This window comes from Rana temporaria, chromosome 1, assembly GCF_905171775.1.
Source record: "Rana temporaria chromosome 1, aRanTem1.1, whole genome shotgun sequence".
Taxonomy (NCBI): domain Eukaryota; kingdom Metazoa; phylum Chordata; class Amphibia; order Anura; family Ranidae; genus Rana; species Rana temporaria.
Window position 1 is genome coordinate 173,007,363 of NC_053489.1, and position 19,502 is coordinate 173,026,864.

General features: G+C 43.3%; 1 protein-coding gene across 2 annotated transcripts in view; it reads left to right on the forward strand.

Moving 5' to 3' along the window:
* Positions 1-19,502, forward strand: part of HECTD4 (HECT domain E3 ubiquitin protein ligase 4) — a 253,112-nt gene that overhangs the window by 67,980 nt on the left and 165,630 nt on the right. For both annotated transcript variants that reach the window (XM_040346168.1, XM_040346177.1), the window contains exons 5-9: positions 1,380-1,488; positions 2,255-2,393; positions 7,181-7,351; positions 8,611-8,803; positions 11,878-12,039. In XM_040346168.1, coding sequence (XP_040202102.1) covers positions 1,380-1,488; positions 2,255-2,393; positions 7,181-7,351; positions 8,611-8,803; positions 11,878-12,039 — 774 coding nt within the window. The remainder of the gene's footprint in view (positions 1-1,379; positions 1,489-2,254; positions 2,394-7,180; positions 7,352-8,610; positions 8,804-11,877; positions 12,040-19,502) is intronic.

Below are 19,502 nucleotides of genomic sequence, written 5' to 3' on the forward strand. Positions count from 1 at the left end.
ATAAAAGATATGTGCAGTGCTAAAATGACAAAAATACATGCAGTGTAAATTAAACAAAAATGCACAAATTGGTGTACATCACATAGAATCAAATCAAAGTCCAAATTGGGTAGAAAAAAATTAGGTAGTCCAAAATTGGAGAAAACCAACTTGGGGATAGCAGTTCTCCAATCATGGGGAAAGAATGGATAGGTTAGATTGCCAAACGCCACCAAATTTCTCCGGTTGTAAAACCACACAACACCTCCTTACCCCTGATGACATCATTTCAAAACTCATTGGGGGGAGCCGAAATACGTGCCACTGCACATGCGCCATTTCACTGTTGGAGTTACCAAAATGAGCGTGTGCTGTAAATTGCCTCCAGAATTGTTCCTGTGGTTTTTTTTTTTCTGGAGGCCGCCATTTTGTTGAAGCCCAGAGCAGTCACTTCCTCATTAGAAAATCTCCCCCTCTCCTTGATCTTGAAAATATTTTACTTTCCAGCTATAAATGTATGTCTTGGCTCCACTAGAGGCAAAGGCTGCAGAATAGTGCTGAAGTTCACAGATCTGCCATGGGGGAGAAAGGAGAGAATGTCAGGGAGATCAGATAAGACACTATCCTTGAATGAAAACAAGAGTGATGGCTCAGGTCCGAGCTGCTATACTAATAATCCGATATTGGTACAGCATTCTTCCCTGCTGTTCTATTGTGTTCTGCCAGTACACTACGGGTAGAATGCTGCTTGGGAACTGATCAGCAGACTTTTTTTCAGGCATGCCCCTTCGACAGAAGCTGGCTCGACTCCAGTACTCACAGGCTGATTGTAAGCCGGTTTCTATTGAACCGTACGATGCCGTCCAGCATTCGGCCGTGTGTACTATGCTTAGGGGTAACACTTTTTTTTTTTTGTCTCCCTGGCAGCAGAGTTTGTCTTTTCACCTCTCCTACTTTTCTTTTGTCCCTCCCTAATCTGTGTTCCCGCCACACAGTCTATGTCAATTTTGTTGCTTTCTTCCCCCTTCAGCAACAGTAAATCTTAAAGCTGTCAGCTGATCATCCTCTAATGGCTCTGATTTTAGGCACAGTGCTGAGAATAGAAAGCAACTGAGCATGTGCAGAGCAGGTTAAGACCACGCATTAGTGGATTTTAAATGGAATAGGCACTGATTTTCAATGTTCTACCTGAAAAAGGGACCTGTGATCCCTCAGGACCTAATTTTATAACTAAAATTCCACTTTTACAATGCTTCACGATGCAACTCTGTGAATTCCTCTACTCATGCACCCACCCACCTACTTGCCGCCACAATATAAAGATTGTTTTGCAGCAGTGTTGTAAGTAAGACAAATTCACCTCTGGGTGACCTTATTCATTGTTATTTTTTATGACCTAGATGCAGATTTGGGTCGCTGCTTGGCCTCAGATGGGCTTTACTTGTATACAACTAACTCTGTGGGAAGAGGGTTAAGCAAGCTGGGATCAGGACTTCATGGCACTTTACGGTAAGCCTTTTATTTTTCATTTAAAACAGATATTTGGTAAGCAGAACTATTTGCAGCCTTGAAAATGCAGTTTTGTTTTATGCAATTCTTATGGACTTTTCAGAAAAGAGCATGTAAAAGGGTAAGCAGAAGGTTTTAAATGTTAAGTTATACTGTATAAATGGGAACATGTAAGAAAAGTAGGCGTTATCCCAATGGAAATGATTAAGCCTTACTGGATGCTGCTAGAAAATAATGTGCATACACAAACGGATAAAAAAAATTGTACATTTAGCATATATGGTGAGTGGTTACGGAAGATGATTTACCACTAAACATTGGTTACAAAAAAAGTAGTATTTTCAGCGTCAGTTGTGTCCACTCTGATTTCTGCACAACCAGCTTGCTGGGTTTTTCCTGAACGATCAGTGCTGCCAGCTATAGTTGGCATTTTGGTAACACTGATCTATTCTGACGGAGGGGAAAGCTCCCTGCTGTCGGAATACAATAACTCAGTGGGAGCGATTCGTTCCTCCACATCGAATATGTGGATGGACGAATCTGGTCAAATAATTATATAATATATTATTATATATTGCTGTGGGGGCACGCAACAGGAGGGGAGGGGCCAGGAACTACGAAGAGGGACCAGAGAAGAGGAGGATCCAGGCTGCCTTGTGCAAAACCAACTGCACATAGGAGGTAAGTATTACATGTATGGACTTAAAAATTTGCATCATGGTGTCAGTTTTCATGGATAATGCTAAATGTGCCCATTACTCTTCAGGGGTTTTGTCTACTGTCGAAACGAAGAGTTGGAGGCTGGCTGGATTGCTTATGGAAATGGGAAGCTGCTTCATCGGCCGGCATCTTTCGATAACAAACCTCATTTCCTTTTCCAAATTATCGACCAGTACACCCTTCAGGTAAATGGATGACTTTGTAATAGACTTGCTTGTATTAATAAAAAAAGGTCTTCTGTTCTTAAAATTAGGTAAATGTGAGGTTGTAAAGAACCCATCGATCTGGCATTGTTCTCTGAACAACATATAAAATATTTATTTGTATTACCGTAAGTATTAATTTTACTAGTTCCCCCCCCCCCCCCTATTTCTTTTCCCCCTATGCATCAATGGTAGCAGTGTGTACATGTCCAGTTTAACCCCCAACCTTAACGTAAAGGATTAACATCTCTAAAGCTTGTAGAATAATTCAATCCTTTTGGTAAAACTTCTGGAAAAATAATTTCTCTATTGTCTAAGGACAGAACTTGGCATAGCCATGTAATAGCAATACAAAGGTTCGTTATTTGACAATCCAATATAAGCTTTTGAAAAAACTGCTTTCATGTAGTGGGTTCCATCTGCCTGCTGCCCATCTTGTTCCACAACTTTCTGGAGCTTTGCTTTGTAGCTTCTCTTCTGTTTTGTTTAGATTTTGTAAGTAGTACATATCCCATGATCCTTTGCTACCTGCAAACAGATTTTGCCTTCTACACTTCTTGAAGGTCCCAGTCAGGGCCACCTGCGCCTTTTGGCTGATTCTGAAACCCCCCATCCACCCTATTCATCCTCGGGTACTCATTCCTCTTCCACCTTGTAAGAGGTTTACCAAAAGCTTTTTTAGCCATACCTCTCTTCTGCACTCCTGTGATCTAGATTCAGCCAACTACAGCATAAAGCCTGGTGTCCGCTGATGTCACTGAGCCTGTCTAGGCTTTGGAAAGGATCACGACTTTAACATAGAGTTCCACCCAGATGCCCGACTGGCATCTGGGTGGAACTCTATGTTAAAGTCCTGATCCTTCCAAAGCCTGGACATGCTCAGTGACTGGCATCTGGCTCAGCTTCTCGGCGTACCACTGGGAGCCCGAGAACTGAGGGATCAGCATTTTTTTTTTTTTAAGTGTATTTTTTGTGCGTGTACTCGAGAGAGGAGCCGGACTGCAGGAGTTGGGAGTAGGCAGGCCTCCCCCAGAGGCAATCTGCCACCTTTCTCCATGCCCCGGGTGGCAATGGCGGGTGTGTGAGGGGGTCCTCCCACACAGCCCGCCCTACCTGCTCCGCTTTGAAGCCCAACGGGGCAGAGGGACTCCCTATAAGGGAGTGAGAGGATCTAGCCCGCTCAACCAGCCCCGTTGGTCCTTTGCCTCTCTTTTTAGAGACCGCGTGGTCAAAGTGCGTGCATGTTAACCCAATTTCGAGTGCGTGTAAGTGTGGTGGTTTTTGTGGGAGGGGGGTGGGCATACTAAGCGCAGGCTTACCTCGCATAGCACACCCACCGGGAGCCGGGCTGAGACCACCAAACTCAATTCACATGTAACCGAGATCGGGATCCGAACCCCTAGCTGCAGAGGTGAATGGCTTGTCAGCGCAGTGCCAATCGCGTTGAGCCACCGCAGCTCCCTTGAGGGATCAGCAGTTAATCAGTGATCGTTCAGTTTCTGGTCTTAGAGCTGGCAGGAGACAGCCGGCCCGATGCTGCAACCCTGTAGGGCGAGTTGATTTTTTTATTCCCAAAAACTTCTCCCTTAAATGCCCACTGCTACCTTCCCCAGCAGATGCACATGCAGAGACTTAAAGCGGACAAATCTTGTTCTCACAATATTAATCTTTCATGTTTATCGAAAGTTGAAAGACGTATTTTCGCTAGTGTGAGTGTCTGGGGGTCTATTCCACATGCGTTTTTGATGGGCTCCTTTTTTTTTAGGGGGGGGGAGGGGGAGATTAAAACAGCATTTTGTCTTTGGCATCTTCAAAGATGTCTGCATTGTCTTCTTTTCTTTTTTCTTTTTTTTTTAGCATCCTCTTGCTATTCATTTGCTGATTCGTACTGGGGGTACTCGCCTCACTGCTCTTGTTAGGTCTTCTCTTCAACTGTGGGGTTTAATTTATGATTTCTTAGTGTTACAAAGACCCCACCATTAAACCTTTTTGGGACTTTTTCTAGCCCCAAAGGTAGCCTATCTTGTGGCCATCTCCTTGGCCAGAAGGTTTTCTGAGTTGTCCATGTTTTCCTGTAAGAAACCTCTATTGATCTTGCATAAAGAAAAGGTTGATTTGTGTTCAATGGCCCTTATTTCTTACCCAAAGCAGCCTCTGCATTTCACCTTAGTGAGAATGTTGTGTTCCCATTCCTGTGTCCGACGGCGGTTCACCCCAAAGTGATATTTCACTGCTGAGTGTAGCAAGAGCCGTCAAGGTTTACCTTTTTGGCTACAGCTTCTTCCAATCAAATGCATTCCTTGTTTGTTATTTCAGAAGGTTCTAAAAGAGGTTCTCCTGCTTTCAAATCCACTGTTTTTTAAGCAGATTAGATTGGTTATTGTGCAGGCCTATGAGTTGCCAGATAAAGTGCATGTTCTTGACATTAATTCCCACTCCACTAGGGCAGTCGGTGCTTCTTGGGCTTTTCATCATCAAGCCTCTGTGTCTCGGATCTGTATGGCTGTGACCTGGTCTTCTGTATATATGTTTTCTAAGCGTTACAAGGTCAGCGTGTCTATCTCCATAAATGCTAGTTTTGGTTGATGGGGAGCACCAAAGACATGATATAGTCTTTTTGCAGAACCTAACAGGGTCACGGACAAAGTTAAAAGCATGACGGAGGTTCTTCCCTTTCCCCACTCTTTTTTTATTTATTTTTTAAGTTTTGTCTGGGGTTCCACTTTAAATAATAATCTCCGAAAGGCTTTCTAGCAAGTGTACTCTCAGATGCTGCTCCACATAAACAACAGCCTATTTAAAGCTCCCCAGGCAATCTGGGTCATGCATTTGATCTCCTTTAAAACTTAACGAATATGTTGTTATGAGACCCTCAGGACCAGGCAGCAACTTTCTTTGAAAGGATGGGTATTACTATACAGCTCATCCCTATTTGACAATATCTCCATTAGTTCTTTAGCTGACGTATCGAATTGCTGCATGCTTCAGCAAAATGTTATTTTAATTTTAAACTGCTGAACCAACTGCACACTCAGCAGTTTAAGCTTTAAAAGCAAATCCTACTGTAAACTCAACTGTGAATTTCAATAATTAAAGCGATTCTAAAGTCTAATCTTTTTACCTTCACGCATTCCATGTATAAGGGTACAAAATGTCCCAGTAACTTCCCCATAACTAGTTACCTGATTCCTCCATTGATCTATCGCTGTCTTTCTTGTCTCACAGGAGACGGTGAGAGCAGTAGTTGTCAGTCAAATCCTGTAAGAAGGGAGCTGGGATGTGACTGAGACACGTTGTGTGTGTGTGTGTGTGTGTATGTGTGTGTGTGTGTGTGTCTATAGATGCTCACAGCCTGGCTTGGGAGTATACCTGCAAGGCTTACAGTTTGCTAAGTGGAACTCAAGGGGAAGGAAGAGTGGAGAGTGCCAGCAAGGGGGGACTTTAGAAGAGGAGGCAGGCACTGCTCTGGGCAACACCATTGCACAGGGGAGGTAAGTGTTTTTTTTTTGATTGAAGTACAACCTGACGCAGTAAACAGGTGGTCGGAAAGTGGTTAAAGTGTAAGGCACTCTATAGTGTACCATTTGGGTTAATCGGCAATACTATGTTCCATCAGTGGCTCCCTTTCAGCTTGTAGCCAAAACTGCATTAAAAAGAATCTTTCTTAAGAATTTCTGCAGCCTACTGGTTCTGTCCCAGGTTATTGTAGGGACTGAGCAGTCATTGCTAGCAGTGCCCACTATTGCCACAGGAAGGAACAGTGGCGGAGCTTTACTACAACTAGAGAACTCAGAATATGGTGCAGCTGTGCATGTTACCCAATCTGCTTCTAACTTCAGCTTGTTCAATTAAGCATTGACAAAAAACCTGGAAGCTGATTGATTTCTATGCAGAGCTGCAATAGATTTTTCACTCTCCAGTTTTGATAAATCTCCCCCATTGTCCTGTTCTTTCGGGCTGCACATGTGCAGTGAGAACTCTCCTCTGTTGCATCCACTGAGCTCATCCAAGGCAACAAGTGAGAGTGCACACTGCTTGTGTGTAGCCCAAAAGAAGAGGACCGCATTCCCTCCTGTGGAACTAGTTGGCACAACTGCGCTGTACCTATAAAAACTCAAGACAAAGCCATGACAAGCTGCAAAAGAATTTAAAGTTCCAGCCTTTTAGTGTTTATTAAAAGTCAGCAAGTACAAAAAGCATAGCTGCTGACTTTTAATAAACAGACACTTACCTGCTCCATGGTCTAGCGAACCTGCCGCCCGGCCCTCCCTTCGAGATCGCCTAAAGGGAGGGGCCGCCTAAGGCGAGAAGAAAGGTTGCCGAGGCGGTCCCTGGGCTGAAGGAGGAAGTGGGACCGGAAGTCCCAGCTCCTACCGAAGCCCCCACTCCCCCCCCCCCCCCCCCCACCACCAAAAAAAAAAAATGATATGCCGAATGTGACATGTAAGGGGGTGAGGAGTGCTTAAAGCGGAAGTTCCAGTTTGCCTACATTTATTAACCCGATGTTGAACTTTAACTGAAATTCAGGTTTAGCACTCTATGTTGCTATACTCATATCGCACAGCGTAGTGTGCTTTTTGGTAAGGTGAGCTTACACTGAATGGATACAGCTATGTGGCGGCAGGTACCGGAGTGGTAAGGTCACCGCTATTTTTTTTTTATTTAAGGCGGAATCCCAGATAAAATGCCCTCCTTTTTTTTTTTTTTTTATAGTTCAGGTTTACTTTAACTCCTTGACCTTTAATCAGCTTTTTTTTTTCTGTTCGCAGATCGCTCAGATAATCACCATGCCAGCCAATCATTTTCCTGTTGGTAGTAACATGACCACAGTGCACCTATCTTCTGATGGCACTTACTTTTATTGGATTTGGTCTCCAGCAAGTCTAAATGAGAAGACACCCAAGGGTCACTCTGTGTTTATGGACATCTTTGAATTAAATGTAAGTTTTGTTACTCCTTTTTTTTTTTAAAGATTTTATTAGCATAAAATATAATTCACATACAAAATGTCAAAACCTCCAAAAACGTAGAAATGGGAAGTTGCACTAAAATCCCCAAGTATTTGAAAGAACCAGATAATGGAATGGGGCTATCGTCAGAAACAGTCACACCTTAATCAATGGGAAAGAGGGACGACTTAGCCCAGTTAATACGGAAACCAGAGTAGTCTCTGAATTCCTGGATCAACCCAAAAGCGAGGGATCCAGATACTTTTGGTATAATAACATGTCGTCCGCGTATAAGTAGATGCGGTCCTCCAACCACCCAACGCGAACCACAGAAAAAGTGTCAATGGACCGCAACCTAGCAGTGAGGGGCTCTATGGCCAGGGTGAACAGAAGGGACGACAATGGGCACCCCTGCCTAGTTCCACAAAAAATAGGAAAGGGCTCAGAGATTATGCCATTTACCTGTAGTCTCACTGTCGGATCAGTATACAGTAGTCTCACCCAGGAGAGAAATACAGGGCCAAACTCGTAGGATTCCAACAGCTGGAATAAATGGAAGGAAGTAACCGCTCCAGGTGGGTATGTTAAACAATCAGCAACGGTTCAGGAAATCAAGGGTGCCGGCAATTAGAGCTGCATGATTAGTCATCAAGAATCGTTATCGCGATCTTTTTCCCGTTGCGATTCTTGACACAGGGTTTCACGATCTTTGACATGAAAATTATTTTCTCTCTGCACTTTGGTATGCAAATAATTTTTCTTCTACCAATAGCTGGAATAAATAAGGCCACTCCACCGAATCAAATGCCTTCTTAGTATCTGAGGAGGCTACTACCCTTGCCCCCGAGTTGTCATGCCGGGTTTGAAGGTTTACAAACTGTCTCCTGACATTTATCTGGGCACATTAAATGGGAAGGAATGATGTTTGATCCGCATTAATACGTTTTAGGATGACCGTTTGAAGTATACCTGCCAGAATCTTGGCCTATATCTGTGTGTCCACATTTATCGACTAGATCGGGAGGTGTGATTCACACTCCTTAGGGCCCTTTTGCCGACGCCGGGGCACTCCTCCTCCTCCCGCAGATTCAGGGCACTCCTCCCCCCACTGGGGCACTCGTATATGTCCATATATAGTATGTATGGTGTAGCTGCCTGAATGATGAGCAAGACATGGCTGTTTTTTTTATGTAATATATATTTGACAGTTTCATTTGCATCTAACTCTTGTATGTGTGCTTGTGTTTTAGGGAGAAAATGGAGTGTACATGGCGAGCCCTCTTCATGAGCGTATTATACTGATGAGGAAAGAAGGCGAGTCAGCCAAAAGTATTAATGAAATGCTCCTCAGTAGATTATCTAGATACAGAGCGTCTCCATCTGCAACTCTTGCTGCTCTTACTGGATCAACAATCTCAAATACACTTAAAGAGGACCAAACTGGTGAGTGCAATGTTGTTTGTCATATGTACTGAACAATGTGCCATTTTTCTGCTCATGGTAGACCATGATAGTTACAGTATACTAGTATATTTCTAAATGCCTTTGAGACTTTGTTCAAGCACTGAATGTCCATTAGTATGCTCAATAAAATTGTTTTAGCTGTACCCGTAATCAGTGGCGGCTGGTGCTGGAGGTTTTTAGGGGGACGCAGGCGGGCCCCTGTAGGCCCGCACTCGTCGTACGGGCAGAGCTCTCCAGCAGTCACGGCTCCCCTGTTGCCTGGTGCTGATGCTTTTGTGTTGACCCGGTCTTTGGCCTCCTGTCCTGATTGGCCGGGGCAGGAAGCCAATGCTAATTCGCTGGTATTGCAGGGCTGCGCTCCGAGGGCAACATAAAATATTCCAATTGGGACATTGGGTTGTGCTCATGTGCTTGTGAGTGACGGACCTGGTAGCGACCTGTTGGTCCTGTGCATCGAACTGCCTGTAATAGTGTAGTTTAACACTGAGCGCAATGGAATGTTTCCCAGTAAAGTGTTTGTTAAAATACACACAATTTTAAAGCTTGACGTAATGGCTATCTATTTACTTGGTGTAACATCTTTTATATTTTACAAAAAAAGTGCGTTTTTGAAAAACCACTGTGCAAGTACTGCCACATACACACCATCACTTTATGTGATGAAAAAAACAACGTTTTTGAAACTTCAATTTTCAAAGACGAAGTTGCCTACACACCATCGTTTTTCTCACAATGTTCTAGCAAAGCGAGGTTACGTTCACCACGTTTTTCCATTGAAACTCGCTTCATAACTAGCTTCTGGGCATGTGCGGGTGTAAAAACGTTGTTTTAAACAACGTTTTTTGCTACACAAGGTCAATTTCTGTGAAGTAAAAAACGACGCTTCATGAAAGCATGCTTTAATTTTTTTTGGTCGTTTTTTTACAAGACATAAAACTACGTTTTCCCCCACACACGGTCATTTAAAGTGACGTTTTTAAAAACGCCGTTTTTTTTCATCACATAAAGTGATGGTGTGTACGGGGCATACCATGTGACATAAAAAAATTGCAACGACTGCCATTTTATTCTCTAGGGCCTCTGTTAAAAAAATATATATGTTTGGGGGTTCTAAGTAATTTTCTAACAAAACCTGATTTTTACTTAAAGGCAAAAAGTGTCAGAATAGGCCTGGTCCTTAAGTAGTTAAAATCATGCAGTCCACAGTTTGTTTGATGTGCTACATGAGGACTTAAAACATCTACCATCCATTCTTATCCGTAAAGGCCTATGCTTGATAAGCAATGAAGTCTCTGAAGCGCAATCAATTCCAAGGCCTACTGAGTGCAAGAACAAGACCACTTGTACTGACCAGTTTTGCACAATGTTGTTAGTAGTTACCTGTTTCCAATCTGATGATGCTACCAAAACTTTTTATTTTTTTTCCTTCAACCATTTTTATTAGTTTTAGCAGGAGTATACAAGCATCAGTAGAGTACAAGATACAATTTCCGTAAGTAGTGCGAACACTATAAACATCGGAAACAGCATGACAATGTGCAACATCAACGTGAGAAGTAAAACTAGACCTCAATTGCATATAACTCTCAAAGGTACTTGGCAAATATAGTGCAGGAGCACAGTCGAGGTCTCCGCTCCTGACCGGCCACCCCAATCGGGAGCACTTTTGTGGCCCATCAGGAGAGAGCACCTGGTATACACGTACCAACGAACACTTGAAAACAGCAAGTTCAAGGAGAAAAGTAACACATAAAAGAAACGGGTCACATTAAAGGGACAGCTCTGGGTCCAGAGGACCATGGTGACCAAACCCTCCGAATTTTGTCAGCCTGGCCTGTAGTGGCAGCAATAATGCATTCATAAGAGTAGTGCAGGTTAACCAGATCTATTGTTTGGGCAACTACCGGGGCCTTTTCTGAACGCCACAGCCGCGTTATACAAAGTCTGGATGCCAAAAGAATGTGGGACTTGCGTATTTGGAGGGGGGAGAAATATTCTCTATTGTCAAACTCAGTAACGCCAATTCAGGAGTGGGAGTGATCACAGTTCCAATAGTTGTGGACAGGAGGCGAAAAACATCTATCCAAAACCGTCGGACCTTCCGACAAGCCCACAGAATGTGGAGCAAGTTGCCTTTGGCGGATGTGCACCGCCAGCAAAGATCGGAGGCCTTGTGGTCAAAATTAGCGATTCTGGCCGGGGTCATGTACCAGTGTAATTTTTTGGGTGAGTTCCCACAGCGTGGAGCATTTAGTGGATTTGTAAGAGGCACCAAGGGCGGAGGACCATTGTTTTTCGGAGAAGGATTGAGAAAGCTTGGATTCCCATAAAGTATGCGCAGGTAGTTTGGTGAAGCAAAATTTGTTCTGGAGGGTGTTATAAAAATGTGATATGCCTTTTAGTTTTGGAAATCTCAGCTGAGAGAAAAACCCACGTTTTAGGTGGGACGGCATACAGGGAAAGAGGGACTTCTTTCAGGCAGTGGGAGATTCTAAGGTAGGTGAAGCATTCCGAGGATGGGAGACGGAACTCCAGTTGGAGTTGAGGAAAGGGTTTGAGGTGTGCTCCCTGCAGGATGTCCCGCAGAAACGTCACTCCCTGTGATGTCCATCTGGAGATAGGCAAGTCTGGAGAAAGAAAATGAAGCGAGTCTAAGGGTATTTGAGATGGGGTGGCGGAGGGGTTATCCCCCGAGCGGGTGACAAACTTGTTCCAGGCCAGCGCCGTGGCCCGCATAGGAGGTGGAAGAGACGAGGGTATTCTAGGGTTTAACGGGATGCTCAGTAACCAGGCTTTCAAATTCTTGGTATGTAGAAGGGAGGATTCTATTTGTCCCCAAAGGGTTTTGGGCTGGAGGTTGAACCAGTCCGATAACTGGGCCAGGATAGAGGCCAGGTAGTAGTCTTCGAAGGCTACCAAAAATGTTTTGATGGTTGTATTTCTACATGTAGCTCAAAAGAACTACTTTATATAAAAAAAAAATGAATAAATGGCAAATAAAAATGTAAATGCTTATCATATTGTAAAATTGTTTACTTTACCTTTTGTTACAGCTGCAAACACAAGCTGTGGCCTGCCCCTGAAAATGTTAAGAAAAACTCCCATGTACACATGTGGCACATATTTGGTACTTATAGTACCTCCCCCAGGAGGATCGGGCAGTTCTGCAACCAGGTCTTTGTTCGGTGGAACTACTGGCTTGTCGTCTCTAAAAAGTAAGTCGTGTGAAATGTGTCCTTATGCTTCCAGATGCAGCTGCCGCTTTCACATTTTGAAATACTAGTTCCCTGGCTGTCATTGGAGTGCACTTTAGTTCTTTCTTAGTGTCCCAGAAAATTCCACAAATTGGGAGTTCAGACTTCACTCACTTTGCTAACTTACATTCTTGATTCAGGCCAGTGTATATGTTTTTAGAGAAAAGCAGAGGCAGCCAGGAAGCCGGTATTTTCAAAAGGAGGCATGCAGTGGCAACCTTCATATTTCTCCCAGTACTTTAATAAGACCTGTGTTTATCTAACATCTTTTGGTTCATAATTTTGAGTTGTTCTACTTTCACTACAATATATGTAAGAGTTTTTTAATGGAGAAAAGAAAAGGAAGCCTGTGTAAGCCCTGAGACACTCCAGTTGTTCGCATGGGCCAACCACTCACTGCATGGACAAATCACAAGTTGGATTGTAAAGATTACATTTTTTTATTTTTTTTAGTTTGTATAGTGCAGGAAAGGATTAAAGTAGAACTATAGGCAAAACTTTTTTTTTCACTTTGGCAAGAAAAAAGAGAGGGTTATTTTTTTTGCCATCTGTGTCCTATTGCAGAGATTTCCCTTCACTTTCTGTCCCATATCCAAGCAGTAAGTGAGAAAATCCCTGCAAATTAAAGGGGGTTGTAAAGGTTTGTTTTTTATTTTCTAAATGGGTTCCTTTAAGCTAGTGGAGCATTTTTAATTTAAATTTTTTTCAATTGCAGAGGAGCACCTTTAAATTAATTATAGATTGTTATATATTGGCGCTGAATTCACTTTTTATATATATCCTTTAACCACTTCCATACAGGGCACTTACGCACCTTCCTGCTCAAACCAATTTTCAGCTTTCAGCACTGTCGCAATTTGAATGACAATTGCGCTGTCATGCTACACTGTACCCAAATGAAATTTTTATCATTTTGTTCCCACAAATAGAGCTTTCTTTTGGTGGTATTTGATCACCTCTGCGATTTTTATTTCTTGCGCAACAACTAAAAAAAGACCGACATTTTTGAAATTTTTTTTTATTTTTTTTCTGTTAATTTTTTTTGTAAATAAGTACGTTTTCTTCTTCAATTATGGGCACCGACGAGGTGGCACTGATGGGCACCGACGAGATGGCACTGATGGGCACCGATGAGGTGGCACTGATAGGCACCGACGAGGTGGCAATGATGGGCACTGATAGGCAGTGCTGGTATGCTGCACTGATGGGCACTCATAGGCGGCACTGGGCTCTCATAGGCGGCACTCATGGGCACTCATGGGCGGCACTGATGGGCACTCATGGGCCGCACTTATGGGTGGCACTGATGGGCACTTATGGGTGGCACTGATAGGTGGGCACTGGGCATAGATGGGCACTAACAGGTGACACTGATGGACACTGGGTGGCACTGATGGACACTGAGGGGTGGCACTGATGGCATTATTTTAGCCAGTGCCCATGTTTCCAGTCAGTGCCCATTTGTGGGCACTGATTGTTATCGATTGTGTTTTATTTTTTTATTTATTTTTTTATTTTTTGCACTGGGGGGCACTCCCTGGTGGTTCAGTGTTGGCATCCGAGGGGGGGCTGCGCTGATAAACAATCAGCGCGAACCCCCCCCCCCCCTGTCAGGAGAGCCGCCGATTGGCTCTCCTCTACTCGCGTCTGTCAGACGCGAGGGAGGAATAGCCGATCAACGGCTCTTCCTGTTTACATCGTGATCAGCCGTGGTTGGACACGGGTGATCACGTGCTAAAGAGCCTGGAGGCTTTTTACCAAGATCGGAGATGCAGGATGTCATACTGACACCCCGCATCACTGATCGCCGTGCTGCGCGCCCCCACGGGCGCGCGCCAGCATGAAATCCTGCAGGACGTCAATAGACGTCCAGTCAGGATTTCACAACCACTTCTCGGACGTCAATATGCTATTAACCGGGCGGGAAGTGGTTAAGCTAGTACATTGTTTAACTTACCTTTTCCTTCTAAATGTTTTTTTTCTTTGCCTGAATTTCTCACTTCCTGTTCCTCCTCAGTAAGCTGTTCTGGCTGACTAACCCCCAGCCAGAACGGCTCGGATGATGGGGCAAGCTTACTGAGGAAAAACAGGAAGTGAGAAATTCAGACAAAGAAAAAAAAAGGAAATGGAAGCAAAAGGTAAGTAAACCAACAATGCACTAGCTTAAAGGAACCTATTTAGAAAATAAAAAACAAACCTTTACAACCCCTTTAAGGGAATTCCTCGGGGACCCCCAGATCACCAGAACTAGTGTCCCCTTTAGAAGGTTTCCCTTCTGTTACTTTTCTGGGGACAACTTTTACTTTCCCTTTCAATGATAATGGTAAACAGGACAAATAGAGAGGGGGAATCTCCCTAACGGTGACACAGACAGCAATACAAACCTGACGGGTGTTCTAATCCATCTCCACTCTGTCTAAAACGGGGGGGAAAAAAGTTTTGGCTTTTTAGTTGTAGTTTAAAACCTACATCGGCATACTTTTTTTTCTGTCTGTGGCCTCTCCAAAGTGAACTGAATTCTCATAGGAACCAGTGTCCCCATTGAAGGATATTCCCTCACCTGTTGCTCCGATGACGACTCTGAATTTTTGTGTTCCCTCTCACTCGGTGAACAGAGAGTGAATCTGCCTAGTGGGTACACACAGCAATAAAAAGGGACAGGGGTCTAACCTTTCCATTCTCCAAAACAAAAAACATTTGCCTTTAACACTTTAAAGTATAACTAAAGACAGTGGTGTGCCACACATTGGGGGGGAGTGGCTCCAGATAAAAGCTTGGGGCTGCTAAAGCACCCCAAAAATGCTTTCAGCACCCCCACAGTCCCCCAAAATGCACATAACCGTTCCTGTATGTGTCAGTGTTCTCTTATTTTATTGTACCTCAAAATCCTGTACTGAAGCCAGGAAGCAGGGGACTTTTTTTTCTGTGGAGGGATACAGCAGCTCCGGCAGCATAAGATGATAATGTTTAACCAGACCCGGCAGGCTGAAATTAGAGACCGATTGATATACAGCCTCTCTGCTACTTCCTCAGCCAATAAGAAAGCGTTAATTCCGCCCCCTTACCCTGTCCACCTGATTTGATTTGCCTGCTGAGATACAACAGTGGAGATGTCGGAATTTGGCAGGAATATACACAAGAACAATTGGTACAAATCGCTCACTGTGTTCACTCATTCATCCATCCTGAATCATCTCCCACAGCAGCGGGTGGGAGTGGAGGGAAGCTGATAGCACTGCAGGGGGGAGACGGGGTGTGTGCAGTTTATTACATTAGGGTGTGCAGAACAAAAAAAAGCATTCATGTATTTAAGAAGAGCCATGGACATTTTCAGTGAAGCAAAGATTGGTTTTAGTAGGGCAGTGGATGGTGTCAGTAGTTTTTTTTTTTTATTATTTAAAAAAAAAAAAAATGTTTTTTATTGTTTTTTACAATATTATTTCTTCGTAGTTTTTTTTTTTTTTTAAGACCCCTGTTGGGGGGCTTTGGTGAAATGTTAAGGGTCTAACAGAGAGAAAGGGACAGAAGCAGGCCGGAGAGGAAGGAAGCTGGTAGCACTGCAGGGGGGGGGGGGAGACTGGGGGTGCCAAGAAGCAGAGGGAAGCGGCACTGCACAGGGTGATTAGGGTGTGCCCAGGCACATCCGCCGTACCCTGTGCGCACGCCTATGGTGCCTAACCAGTGTTTTATTACAGTGTGGGAGGTCCCTTTGCTAGGGGAAGACATGGATCCCACCGCTGGGCTCCCACTGTGTATGATCACAGTAGAAGTGAGAAACCTGTGGAGCCCATGCGCACCCTCCACCTGGAAGAGACAGATCACGCGTATATATACTTGATCTGGCACAGAGGTGCCACCCTGTAGTAGTAAAACTGCTATGAGGCGGACCTTTAAAGCGGGGGTTCACCCAAAAATAAACTTTCTGACATTAGCTACATCCCTCCAGCGTACTGCTAACATCTGCAGTATGCTGTTGTTTTTTTTTGTACTTATCGTTATACGAGCCCTTGTTATGCGGCTCCGAGTGGGGGATTACTTCCGGGTATAGGCGTTCCTAAGCGAAGAGTTGGTTGACGGGCTGCTAAAGCGCGTCACGCCTTCCGAAAATACCCGAAGTGGCACTCGGGTGTTTACGGTGCCTGCGCAGTCAGCTCTACGCGGCAGGCGCCGTAAACGCCCGAGTGTCACTTCGGGTATTTTCGGAAGGCGTGACGTGCCTTAGCAGCCGTCAATCAACTCCTCTTCGCTTAGAAACGCCCATTCCCCGCAGGATTCTCCGCTCTGAGCCGGATAACAAGGGCTCATATAACGATAAGTACAAAAAAAAAACAGCCTACTGCAGATGTTAGCAGTATGCTGGAGCTAATGTCAAAAAGTGGATTTTTGGGTGAACCTCCGCTTTAAGTCAGAACTGTACATTTATGTATAATAGTGCTGGAAGGAACCCTGGTTGTGGTTTCTCAATCTAAATAATAGATCTGGAAATCCAAATTGTCAATATTTATCTAAAAGACCGTCTTCCACTGACACCAAAGTATAGGGCAGTCTTCACCCCACTGATACCAGATTTAGATTCCGCATGTTACACATTCCTGACCTTTAGCCTGTGCTGTTGTTTACATCTGACCACTGTACTCTCTATGGTATGTTGTATGTTGCATAGTACAGACTGCTGCTCTCTGTAAGCTGTGCTGTACATTACATATTTATGTAGCGTTCATCAGCTCAACAATTATTGGTTGTTAAGTAGTCCTCAGCTATTTTGAAGAGCTGGCCAAGTCCTAATGCACAACATCTTGCAAGAATCCTGCAGAAATTCACATGGTTGGCATAAAACAGACTGTTGATTAAGGCGAAAGTAATAGCTAAACAAAATTTATTTAAAACCGAACTGTGGTTCTTGAGGGGAAAATTAAGAAAATAAAAAATAATTATGGAAGCGGCCGAGGTGACACGACACAGCCGAACGGCCATGTAACCTCTGCACAATGTAGCCGGGAACGGATTAGACACTAGGCAGGTACACAAAGGGCACTTTAAATTGAAGGTAACAGTATTGTCTTTTTTTTTTTTTTTTTACGTCTATAATTTCACGCCGAATATTGTATTAATGTCATCAGGTGCACATGTATTCCCAATCGGATGGATCCAAATCATTATTTTTTTATTTATTTTTATTATATAAGGGTCTAAAAACAATTATAAAGAAAAGTACGCAAGTTATAGAAAATTTGTCTAAACCATTGCTCATTTCCAAAAAAATGACATGAGAAATGTGTTTAACCACTTAAGGACCGGACCAATATGCTGCTACATGACCCAAGGGGTTTTTACAATTCGGCACTGCGCCGCTTTAACACACAATTGCGCGGTCGTGCGACGTGGCTCCCAAACAAAATTGGCGTCCTTTTCCCCCCACAAATAGAGCTTTCTTTTGGTGGTATTTGATCACCTCTGCGGTTTTTATTTTTTGCGCTATAAACAAAAATAGAGCGACAATTTTGAAAAAAAGCAATATTTTTTAAATTTTGCTATAATAAATATCCCCCAAAAACATATATAAAAATATTTTTTTTTCTCAGTTTAGGCCGATACGTATTCTTCTACCTATTTTTGGTAAAAAAAAAATCGCAATAAGCGTTTATCGATTGGTTTGCGCAAAATTTATAGCGTTTACAAAATAGGGGATAGTTTTATTGCATTTTTATTAATTTTTTTTTTTTTACTACTAATGGTGGCGATCAGCGATTTTTTTCGTGACTGCGACATTATGGCGGACACTTCGGACAATTTTGACACATTTTTGGGACCATTGTCATTTTCACAGCAAAAAATGCATTTAAATTGCATTGTTTATTGTGAAAATGACAGTTGCAGTTTGGGAGTTAACCACAAGGGGGCGCTGTAGGATTTAGTGTTCACCTAGTGTGTGTTTACAACTGTAGGGGGGTGTGGCTGTAGGACTGACGTCATCGATCGAGTCTCCCTATAAAAGGGATAACTCGATCGATGCAGCGCCATAGTGAAGCACGGGGAAGCCGTGTTTATATACAGCTCTCCCCGTTCTTCAGCTCCGGAGCGGCTATAAACGAATAGCCGCGTCGTCCCCCCGGATCGCTCCCCGAGGGAATCCGACCGCCGCTTGTAGTGGGGGGGGGGGGGGGATCGGACCCACGTCTAGGCAGGGACGTACAGGTACGCCAATGTGCCTGTATGTGCCATTCTGCCGACGTATATCTACATGCGGCGGTCGGGAAGCGGTTAATATATGATCATTTAGAACCAATTTAAAGGGGTTGTAAAGGTACAATTTATTTTTTCCTAAATGTCTTCCTTCACCTTAGTGCGGTCCTCCTTTACTTACCTCATCTTTCGATTTTGCTTTTAAATGTCCTTATTTCTTCTGAGAAATCCTCACTTCCTGTTCTTCTGTCTGTAACTCCACACAGTAATATATATATATATATATATATATATATATATATATATATATATATATATATATATATATATATATATATATATATATATATATATATATATATATATATATATATATATATATATATATATATATATATATATATATAATATATTACAGACCAAAAGTTTGGACACACCTTCTCATTCAAAGAGTTTTCTTTATTTTCATGACTATGAAAATTGTAGATTCACACTGAAGGCATCAAAACTATGAATTAACACATGTGGAATTATACATAACAAAAAAGTGTGAAACAACTGAAAATATATTTCATATTCTAGGTTCTTCCACCTTTTGCAGCAGACACATCTCTAGGACTGGTAAGAGGAGACTGTGTGAATCAGGCCTTCATGGTAGAATTTCTGCTAGGAAACCACTGCTAAAGAAAGGCAACAAGCAGAAGAGACTTGTCTGGGCTAAAGAACACAAGGAATGGACATTAGACCCGTGGAAATTTGTGCTTTGGTCTGATGAGTCCAAACTTGAGATCTTTGGTTCCAACCCCCGTGTCTTTGTGCAATGCAGAAAAGGTGAACGGATGGACTCTACATGCCTGGTTCCCACCGTGAAGCATGGAGGAGGAGGTGTGATGGTGTGGGGGTGCTTTGCTGGTGACACTGTTGGGGATTTAATTCAAAATTGGAGGCATACTGAACCAGCATGGCTACCACAGCATCTTGCAGCGGCATGCTATTCCATCCGGTTTGCTTTTAGTTGGACCATCATTTATTTTTCAACAGGACAATGACCCCAAACACACCTCCAGGCTGTGTAAGGGATATTTGACCAAGAAGGAGAGTGATGGGGTGCTGCGCCATGGTGACTACCTCTTGAAGCTCATCAAGAGAATGCCAAGAGTGTGCCAAGCAGTAATCAAAGAAAAAGGTGGCTACTTTGAAGAACCTAGAATATGAAATATATTTTCAGTTGTTTCACACTT